Source organism: Octodon degus, unplaced genomic scaffold (genome assembly GCF_000260255.1).
Source record: "Octodon degus isolate 3935 unplaced genomic scaffold, OctDeg1.0 scaffold00022, whole genome shotgun sequence".
In the NCBI taxonomy this organism is placed as follows: domain Eukaryota; kingdom Metazoa; phylum Chordata; class Mammalia; order Rodentia; family Octodontidae; genus Octodon; species Octodon degus.
In genome coordinates this window covers 8,530,506-8,541,642 of record NW_004524598.1, presented here as the reverse complement: position 1 = coordinate 8,541,642, position 11,137 = coordinate 8,530,506, and the positions used below count along the sequence as shown (strand labels likewise).

Below are 11,137 nucleotides of genomic sequence, written 5' to 3'. Positions count from 1 at the left end.
GACTGTCCATCAGACAACTTGCATAAGTGGTACAGCCATGCATGGGACAACCACTGATGCTTTAAGCCACCCAGCAGTGAAATACATAAATTACAGCCCATGGTGAGTGTGTTAAGTCGTAGTTGCAGCCTGCAATCCCAGCACTCAAGAGGCTGAGGCAGGAGGATTATTGTGAGGCCAGCCTGGGCTACAAAGTGAGCTCAGAGACATCCTGAACTGCTTATCAAGACCCTGTCTCAAAAATAAGTAAATAAATAAATAAATCTGTAGTTCAACTTTTCTTAACCATAAAGCTAGCATAATAAATTTCATACCCAGCTCTTGGGAGCTTGCTTGGATAATCTAAGCAAAAGGGTGAGGCAAAAGGAAACAACATTTAAGGCACATACACAAAGTGAGATGTCAAATAAGGAAATGTACCCATCAGATTTTTCAATATAATAATTCTAACTTTTCTTTTTTTAATGTACTATCCGCTACAATTATGAGTGTCAGTATACTGCGGTAAAGGCTAGAAAGAGAGGTGGACCAGTGGCTCTCATCTATAATCCCAGCACTAAGGGCCCTAAAGAAAGAGAACTGCCATAAGTTTGGAGTCAGCCAAAATGAAAAATGAGACCCTATCATAAAAATAAATAAAATAATGTTGAAAAACACTGCAAAGAAATTATGCTTCATAAAACAATTTTACCTCTTTTTTTCCAAAGTCACCACCAGGGTTCATGGTTGCTAAAATACGAAATTTCTTCCCAGCAGTCAACAATTCTACTTCATTGTCCTTGTCCTCTGGGCTGCCTTTTTCAGCTAGTACCAGAGACTTTTCTACTTCAAGGACACTAGAAGAAAATTGGGAAAAATTGGAAAATGATTATATGTTCTATTTTATAGTCGTTACCATTCTTGAAAAGTTTATCTACTTCGCTGACCTTTCACTTTAGTTGATGGTTTCCTATCACAAATCCTAATATGACTCACTGTCCTAATTTCTGTGTAGTGGAATACATATCTGATCAAGAGAAAAACAATTCCTTTTTCCACATATGCCCTATTCAGCATTTATCTTAGTACCAAGTATATGCCATGCAAAAGATCATGAAATTATTGTTAATGATCAAAAAGCACAAACAACTAAAAACCATTATAGTACAAAGAATTAAACAAACTGTGGGATATTTGCCACAAATAGAAACAAGAAATGACTCATCATACATGCTGCTGCACACATCAATCACAAAACACTGATGCAAAGTGACAGAAGATTCAGAAAAGATCAATCTCTATGCACAGCAAGAAGAATGTGGTTGCCCAGCAAGGACAGAAACATAAATGTTACATGCACAAGGAAGCGTACTGAATTACAGAAATGTAAAACTAGGTTATAATGCTTGCAAAAGTTAGTAAACTTACTATCACTGAAATACAGTGATGCCCCTTTGGCTGTCCCTCACTTGGTTCTAAATACGTTTTCAAACATAAGAAAGTAGAAGAATTGAAGATTTTTTTTTTCCTCATAAAATAACGCAAAAATAGGGGGCCTGCCCCTTAGCTCAGTTCTTTAAGTGGCTGCTTCAACAAAGCAGTCAGGCTCAGGTTGCTGTGGTTCGATCCCCACAACTCAAGCCAGCCAAACCTGCCCTGAAGGCATTCTGAGCCTGAAAGAAGAAAAAAAAAAGCAAAAATAACGCAACTGGAGCTGAGGCCCAAAATTTACATTTATAAAATTATAAAATTCGTTTTCCAGAATTTTAACAAATTTAACAATGATTTCTTTATTGTTTTCTCACAGTATTCCTCTTAGCTTTATTGCTGATACCACTAACTTTCTTTGGAGCCATGGTTACCATATATTAGGCAAATAAATCAAGAGAAAATAAAGCACAATGACGAATGCTCTAGCACACTAACACAAGCACTAGACTGTCTATAGACTGGGCACTTGGAATGATGCATCACCCTTTGTGTCCGCATTGGTGTATCCACATCAAGATGATATGCATGGCTCAATCTTGGCCAGGATAGCGTTTTTCAAGTTGGATTTTGGGTTAGACTTAAATCAAGCAAAGTTATGAACACTTGGCAGACTTTTTAAAGTTTTGCTATTTTAGTAGTATGAAGTTTGAGCTTTCATTCAATAAATGAGGTACCACTGTAAACATTTAAAATGGGTAATTTTATGATACATAAATTATACCTCAATAAAGAAAAAAATAATTGGTGTTACATCAAGACTAGTATTAGTTTGAGATACTCAGATGACCAAAAACCGTAAGACCTAGACGTATGATGCTAGCTCTTTTCAAACATTAAGAAGGTAGGCTGGCCAGATAGCTCAGCAGACCAAGCACCTGCTCAGGCAAGCGCAGGGATTAGGGTTCGATCCCCAGCCCTGCAGGCTGGGCTGGCCCTGTCCCTGGGCACGCTGAGCCTCAAGCCAGTCTGGGTGTGGTGGTGCACGCCTGGAATCCCAGAGTTGGGAAGGCTGAAGGCAGGAGGATCACTAGGGAGTCCAAGCTGTGTAGTGAGACCCTTTACCAAATACATTAAAAAAAAAAAAAAAGCATGTACATGCTGCCTTAAAAAAATAATTTTAACTTAGGTTCATTTGATTTAGTCTTGCCATATCACCATCACATCTTTCTAGCTACTGAAATAAAATCGAACAATGAAAACTAGATTTCTTAAAGAGACTCGAGTGCTAAAGACAAAAGTTATGACTCATCAAATTTCCAAATATTTACCTTACAACCATGAGGGTTGAATCGCTGTAAAAACCAAACAAAGAAAAAATCACACACAGGGCAAGGCTGCCACATGTACCTGTTGAGTCTTTCCAGAACAGAGTCATCAGCCAATGAGATCTCATCCAACAGGAAAAAGCCGTCCTCTTTCATGGCAAGAACCAGAGGCCCATCGTGCCACTCAAACAGTCTTGCTGTGTCCATTTCCTCCTATAAGGCAAAGAGGTGGGGAGCATGAACAAGTAAATGGCTTCAAAAGACGACGTACACATGGTCAGCTGTTACCTATTGGGGTGAAATGGTCACTGGGCAAGAAGAGACTAGGGGACAAAAACTGAGAACCAGGCCCCATACAAATGCCAATAAAAATCTCAAGAAATACCAAATCAACCCAAAAATGTACACACTTCAACCATTTGCTGCACAACTACACACTGGCAAGCTAATCGCCAATACTTTGAGCACTTTTTGTAATTAATCTCATGTCAATGTATTAAAATATTTGGGGGCCAGGGAGATGGCTCAGCAAAGTAAGTGCTTGCCGGGCAAGTGCAAGGGCCCAAGTTCAATCCATGGTTTCAACAATAACAACAACAAAAAGACACAACTTTTTCTTTTCCTGACACATATTTTTGTAGAGGACTCTGTATATGTATTGTCCTTATCAAGACAGAAAATGGATACAGAAACTCTACCACAAAATCCCATACCTGACTTTTATACCTGAAGTTCTTTGTACGTATCAACATTTGCTATTGGACAAACCTTGTCACTTGGCTTCTGTCTCACTGGCCGCAGCCCTCCAAGGAAGTCTGATGTCTCCATGTTTAAGTGACAGTTGACTGAGTATAATTTTTGATTTGCTAAGGCTGCAAATATCTGGCAAATTGTAGTCTTCCCACACCTATTAAAAATAACACAAGATATTAGCAAGGAGTATGTGTTCCAAACACATAGTCACAAATACTCCCAAAGCAAAAGGGCTAACTATGGTGAGCAGCTCACTGTGGCAACAGACAGTGCTGGCCAATGCAGGATCTTTGTGTCTCAGGCTCATGGTGACCCTCTGCAAAATACTAAGGCATTCCCATATTCTTTACCACATACTGAACAAACTGTGTCCATCCTTTGCCAGGAATATCAAACAAGGGAGGAAAGGAGTGGAGATGGGGGAGAAATCCAACTAATCTTTAGACTTTCAGGAGAAACTAGTTTATTGTTCTACACACACACCTATCAGATCAATCCTATTTAAAAGAATTCGATAATTAGAGCCCCCAATGACAATGACAAAATTTCCACAAATAAGGAGTCTTAAGGGAAAGAAAACAAATCTTACCACTTTAAGGGGGAAAAAAAAAAAAGGTAGAAAATGGAAATAAATCATTTAAGTTTCATAGTACATCATTCAGAGGTATCTCAAGCAATCATATGGAATCAAACAAATCTCCTGGGGCCAGGGAGATGGCTCAGCAGAATAAGCGCTTCCCTGGCAAGTGCAAGGGCCTGAGTTCAATCCTCGGTTCCAAAAAAAAAAAAAAAAAAAAACCTCTTGATGAGTTATTGGGTTAGGACTTTACCCAGTGTCTCCAACCAGCAGGACTGGTTCACCAAATTCCAATGCTCTTCCCACCAGAACTGCCAGTTTTCTCAAGCCTTCAGTCCACACGATATGGCTGAACTTATCGGGCTCCAATGCAGACATCTGGGAAGATAATTTACCTATCCATGTGAAATAAATATTTAGGTTCTAATGGTACAACTCGACACATAATCCTCTGGGGTGTTTGATCCACTCACCCAGTAATTTTAGGACATTTTCTTTAGAAAAAAGATACTGAGGACACAATTTTTTCTTGAAATGTTTTTCAAGGACTTCTTGAATTACATCAACCTCTTCTTGTTTCCGGACTCGGCCTGCCAGAAGCATAAAACCTGAGGATTGAAAAAATGAGAGCCAAAAAAAAAAAAAAAAAAAAAGAGAGCCATCAAATGTATGGTGGTATACACTGAGAACATGAATCAATAGCAACTCTCTCATACTGCTAGGCAGAAAATCTTAAGAACTACTTTGAAAAACTAGGAGAGACTATTCCAGCCCCAGCTGAAGGACCTGTAGGAACCAGAAACACAAAACACATGGGCTTCAAAAGATATATACAAGGATGTTCAAAGTAGCTTTATTCCTAACAGTTAAAAACTGAAATGATCCAAATAACTATAAAGAAACTGGATAAACAAACTATTCTCTCTAACAAAAATAATGAAATCTTCACAAACGTAACACTATGAATCAATGTCACATCAGCTCGAGTAAGAAAGTCATACCTAAAAGAACACATACTGTATGATTGGTTTTAGCTAACTCTTAGCCTCAGACAAAATCAATTAGTTGTCACAAGTCAGAGTAGTGATTATCTCCACTCATGTGAGACAAGAAGGAGAAACCTTCTGGGATTTGGAAATACTCTGAATCTCAGTGGAAGTGGTGAGCTACACTATTTATAAAAATGCCTTACTGGGCTGGGAAAACAGGTCAGTGGTGTAAGTGCCTGCATGGCAAGCACAAGGTCCTGAGTTCAATCCCCAGTACCAAAAATAAATAAAAAAATAAAAATGCCTTACTATGTATTTTACTCCAATACAAAGTTTTAATAATTGTGTTCCTCGGGGCCGGGGAATAAGCGCTTCCCTGGCAAGCGCAAGGGCCTGAGTTCAATCCCTGGTTCCACAAAAAAATATTGTGTTCCTCCTTCTCTATTTACAATAAGAAGAGATGTTGCTCAGTGGTAGAGAACAGGCAAGGCCCTGGGATTCAATCACCAGAATGACAACAATTTTCTAAAAAGAGGGAATTTTGTTTAAAGAGAGGGAAAAAAACCAGGTGTGGTGGCACATGGCTATAATCCCAGAACAGGAGGAGGCTGAGGCAGGAGGATCACTGCAAGTTTGAGACCACCCTACGCTACAAAGTAAGCTCAAGGCCCGCCTGAACTTCATAGTGAGACACTGTCTCAAAGACCAAAAAAAAAAAGACTGCTTTGTTTACCTTTATACCCAACTAATGATTTAGTTTTTCAGATCAGAAGATTCCAAAATGCTTTACATGCTCTTAATGGAGAGTAACATAAATTATTCCCATGAATCGAACCAAAATGACCAAAGCTGAGTATGGACTATCTGTGGTCACATATTACAGATGAATGACCTACCAAGGTACCAGCAACTACCTGACTGAGCTCCCAGAGGGCTATGGCCACAGTGAGACTCCTATACACGAACACCTGAAGCAAAGAATAGAAGCTTAGTCACTGGCACACACCTACCTGCAAGAATCAAATCCCTTACTAAAGTAGTGAAGCACTGGCGGAGACACGGTGCTTTTGGGATACCTGGGAAGATGTGTCATCAGCTACACTTGGCTAAGATTCGTTTTAACAGAGTATGACATTTAACACAACTTTATACTTTGGAAACATACCATCATTGGCTAAATGCTGTAGCCAATCATACTCTATCTCAGCCTGCTCTGCCAATCTGTACCGTTCAGCCCATCGGAACAGATCCCGAAGAGTGATAAAGCCCTGCTTTCCAGCGAACACTGAGGAACTTCTGCGGTGCGACTATTGGAGAACCAAACCAAATGAGAAAGGGCACTTTCACATTATGCTTAATAGTAAAAATCAAACAAATCTAAGTACCCAATACAATTTCACTTTTAATAAGTTTTGCAAAAACACAGAAATACTATAATCATGTGAAGAAAAAATACTATAATCATGTGAATAAAAATATTCCGTCACATATAAATGTTACAGAATTTCAACTCATATACAATATAGAAAAGATAAATAATATATATATGGCATCAAAGTTCCCAAGATTAGTTCCTCCATAGGGGACCACAAAGCTAAGAGAATTAATCTTTCTACCTTCTGGAAAGTAAATTAATAATGTATATACCTGCTGACAAAGAACACTTTCAGCTACATCTCTTACAAAAAAAAAATATATATCAAAGGAGTTAGGTACTATGGTATAGAACTGTTAATCCAGATCCTTGCAAGATCAAATTTATTTTTTTTATTTATTTATTTGTTTTTGTATTTTAGGGAAGAGTCTACAGGGTGTTCAGGGTCTCACTACTAGATCAGACTCATAGGGATCCACCTGTTTACAGCCTCCCAAGAACTGAGATTACAGGCATGTGCCACCACACCCAGTTTCAATTGTCATCTGAGCACGCCCCGGGGGCGAAGCCGGCATAGCAGGCCTAGGGATTGAACCCCTGTTGGCAGGCCTGGATGATCAAATTGAAAAAAAAAGACATAGATTTGAGGTTGACAAGGAGAACCAAAAGAGATTCTCTGTTGTGGTCACTCAAATTATATAAGTATGGAAATAACAAACACTGTATTCATATAAAATACAAAAAATTGTGCTTTGCTGATGCCAAATTTTATCCTAAGCAAAATATTTCAAACTACATACAAACTGGGAACTGTCATCATATATAAATCTCAGAAAAAAAATTCTGTGATATAAAACTGCTGCTTTGGGGCTGGTGAGATGGCTCAGTGATCTAAAGCACCTACTTAGAACAAGCTTAGCAAAGCACATGGACTGCGGTTCAATCCCCCAGCACCACATGACAGCCAGCCCTGCCCCCTGGTGGGCTGAGCTGCCCCCCACAAAATAAAATAAAAAAAAAACAACTGCTGCTTAACAAAAGAATCAAAAAATGGTGACTCAGTTCATCAGTAGTACAGCTGGGAGCACTCCCCATCTATGAAATGAAAGAAACAAAATTGGGTAGTAATAGAATGTAATTTAAAGTAAGACCGTAGGCCAGGCAGGTGCTGTGGCAAACAGAATCTCAGCTCTCAGAAGGCTGAGGCAGAAGGAATCACGAAGTTCAAGGTCAGCCTGAACTACATACATAGTGAGACCTTGTTTCAAAATCTAAAAACCCAAAGGTGGTGGCCCATGCCTGTAGTTCTAGCATTCAGGAAGCTGCAGCACAAGGAGTGCCATGAGTTCAAGGCCATTCTATACTACATAGGGAGAGCCTATCTTTAAAAAAAATAAATAACATGTTACTCTATAAAAATAAATGAATAGAGGACTCAGGTCAATAATTTCTGACATTGCCATTTAAACAGAAGACCCAATGCTATTATGGGCTACTGGACTCTTTTAGAATACTTGCTGAGTTTACACACCTATAATATTCAATAACAGAACTTTAGAAAAAATGGGGTATACCTATGAATGTCCATTTTGTATCTGTGTATTCAAAGTGGTTGGGATAGATATATAGTTGCATTCTCATAATGAATAGAATGATTTGTTCTAATGGTGTTTGTAAATAGGATCACAAGTCCGCATCTTGTACAGCAATTAACCACTAAGAAGAATATATGTAGTGTATTATTTGTTGAAACTGTACTTCCAATTTGATTTGAAACTGTCTCATTGCTGTTTATTAATAAAACTTTGAAAAAAAATAAAAATAAATAGCTCTTCAAAAAAAAAAAAAAATGAATAGGAGTCATTTTCACCAAAACAAGCTATCAAATTTACATCACCAAGTCTAATCAACACTATTTGAAACTAAGAATAGTAATGAAGATATAAAATACCTGAAGGTCCAGCATGACTCTAACCAATTTCGTGCAATAGGAGGGTGGCAAACTACACCGCTTGTGCAAAATTGTTTCCAGCTCAGGACTAGGCAGTTCATCAAAGTGCAATTCCACAAACCTATTCCTGAAGGCTCTAGAAAGCACCTAGGAAATGCACAGAAGAATACACTGATCACTAACTTGTCTAATTCTTAAATTAGAGCTCTTGCTGTTCAACATAAACCAAAAATCTTAAATTAAAAAAAAAAGAACCAAAAATCTTAACAGGTATGTCTCACTTCTGCACTCCCCCCAAAAAAAATTGTTTGTTATGGTAATGAACAGAAGAGAGGGAGCTGGAAATATGTACCTTTCTGCCTCCATAAAGCCCAGGGGGATTCTGGGTAGCAAAAAGCATGAACCGAGGGTGAGCTTTAACAACTTCTTGAGTTTCTGTTATAAGCAATTCACGGTTATCATCTAATAGTCTGTTCAGGGCCTCTAATACATCGGTAGGAGCCAAATTTAATTCATCTAAGATAATCCAGTAGCCTTTTCTCATAGCATCAATAAGAACACCTAGGAAGAAGAGAACATTGAGAATTAGTATATAAATCACTCCAATGTTTTAAAATGTATACACAAATCAGAAAATCTCAAATCATTACATTTTTTTTAAAGAATACAAAAGTGATAGAATAAAACAGCATTAAGAAATAATATAAAATTTCACTAAACAAAGTAACAGGAATGCTCTCTTCAAATTAGTTGTTCAGGTTATCAGATATAAAAGTGCAAAATTTATTTAAAGAAAAAACAAAAGGCAGTAACAAAAGTCGTAAGAAATTCAAAAGAAAAACATTTTAATTAAAAAAATTTAAATTTCAAAGTAAATTAATCTACCCCAATAACCTGAGATACTATACAATGACAAAGCACAATTATCAATTAAAAGTGTCTTTCCTTTTACCCACATAGGAAGATCCAGGGTTTATAAAAACTTATTTTCCAATATACTTTTCCCCTACAACCTGATTTCATTAAATCAACAAATGCTCTAGTCTCGTAGCCTCCCTACAATCTCACTCCATTCTTTGAATCTCTAAGAAATGAAGCAGTAGCTCAAATGCTTTCTTCAAAATATAGCCATATTCCTGTATACAACAATGGCAAGACTAGTGGGATACAAAGGAAACTAGTCCCTCATAACCATCACCCCCATCTCTAATCAATGAGCCCCATTTAAAAAGAATGAAAACCATTATTTAGGGAATTAGATCTAAAAGCAAACACTACCTTCTTTAAAGACAAGCTTCCCTGAGGAGTCGGATGTGTAACAGCCAATGTACTCCTGAATATCTGTGTGTTCGTGATTGTTTATACGCACACAGTTGTTGCCAGTAGCTGCAGCCAGCCACCGGATTAGGCTTGTTTTACCAACTGATGTCTCTCCTTGAATAAGTACTGGATAGGTTCTGAAAGATATCACCAGACAAAAAGTCATTGGGAAGAAAGGAGAAAGCAGCAGTGGGAAGGGAAACAAGGGAAGAGGACAGAGAAACCAGGATTCATATAAGCATATCCTATTTATCTATGCTAAATAGGACAGAACAGGGCTAGCCAAACAGCTCAGCAGATTAAAGTGGGGCCGGGGGTTCAATCCCCAGGCCTGCCATGACATCCCTGCCCCCATGGCATGCTGACATGGCAACTGAGGCTGGGCGTGGTGGTGTCATATGCCTGAAATCCCAGCTCTTGGAAGGCTGTAAACAGGCGGGTCACTACGAGTCCGATCTAGCAGTGAGACCCTGAACACCCTGTAGACCCTTCCCTAAAATACAAAAATAAATACATAAACACATAAATAAATAGGATAGAACACTCTGGGAGGCTGAGACAGGAGGACTGCAAACTCAAACAACTTTACCAGACCTTGCCTCAAAATAAAAAAGGGCCAAGGTATAGCTCAAAACAAAGACCCTGGGTCCTATCCCCACTACTGTACCAACAAAAGAATAACAGATAATTATTTACATCATTTAATATAATCTGAGACTCTTGGTTTGTGGCTTGGGGAATAGGAGCAGGGTCTCACTGTTACACAGGCTGCCTTTGAACTTGCAAACCTCCCTCTCCAGACTACGTACCTAGAACTGCAGATATGTGCCACTAGCTGAAAAGATCACTGGTTACTATGTAAAAATTGTTCCTCAGTAAATACTGAGACATGAGGGTGAGGCAGAGCCTGGTGAGGCCGGGAGGGAGTGCCTAAGGCAGGAGGACTGGATTGCAAGGTTATGCTTAAAAAAAAAAAAAGAAAAAAAAAAAACAAGAACAAAACCAGGTATAGCAACCCAGGTGTACAACCCCAGCTACAAAGGAAGCCAAGGAAAAAAGATCTCATGTTCAAATTTTAAGTAGGCAATTTATCTTTAATTTCTTTTTAAATGCAAAGAATAAAAACAGCTGGTAGCAGGTTAGCATGCTCTAGGCCAGGTGATAAACCTATGACATACACGCCACAGTGGACTATTTGTATCATCAAAAGCTCCAAAAGGTTCATTATCACTGCTCTAGGGCATGGATTCAATCTGCAGTACAGTAAGTCCCCAACTTACAAATACTTGAGTTGCAAACTTTCACAGGTGTAATGTATGTAAGACTCATTTTGTCAGCTTACAAATGAATCTGACTTATGAGCAATTCTCTTGAACAGAACAAGAGAGAGGGAGGGGGGAGGGAGGGAAAGAGAAAAGGGGAAAAGGAGGGAGGGGG

The 11,137-nt window shown here is 38.6% G+C and overlaps 1 protein-coding gene across 5 annotated transcripts in view; it reads right to left on the bottom strand.

Annotated features, from left to right (window-relative positions):
* Mdn1 (midasin AAA ATPase 1) overlaps window positions 1-11,137 on the bottom strand; it is a 167,174-nt gene that overhangs the window by 102,166 nt on the left and 53,871 nt on the right. For all 5 annotated transcript variants that reach the window (XM_023711917.1, XM_023711918.1, XM_023711919.1 and 2 more), the window contains exons 24-32: window positions 9,659-9,837; window positions 8,733-8,941; window positions 8,381-8,527; window positions 6,220-6,361; window positions 4,539-4,673; window positions 4,319-4,460; window positions 3,504-3,642; window positions 2,818-2,948; window positions 692-836 (exon numbers count right to left, since the gene is read on the bottom strand). In XM_023711917.1, the coding sequence (XP_023567685.1) occupies window positions 692-836; window positions 2,818-2,948; window positions 3,504-3,642; window positions 4,319-4,460; window positions 4,539-4,673; window positions 6,220-6,361; window positions 8,381-8,527; window positions 8,733-8,941; window positions 9,659-9,837 (1,369 nt within the window). The remainder of the gene's footprint in view (window positions 1-691; window positions 837-2,817; window positions 2,949-3,503; window positions 3,643-4,318; window positions 4,461-4,538; window positions 4,674-6,219; window positions 6,362-8,380; window positions 8,528-8,732; window positions 8,942-9,658; window positions 9,838-11,137) is intronic.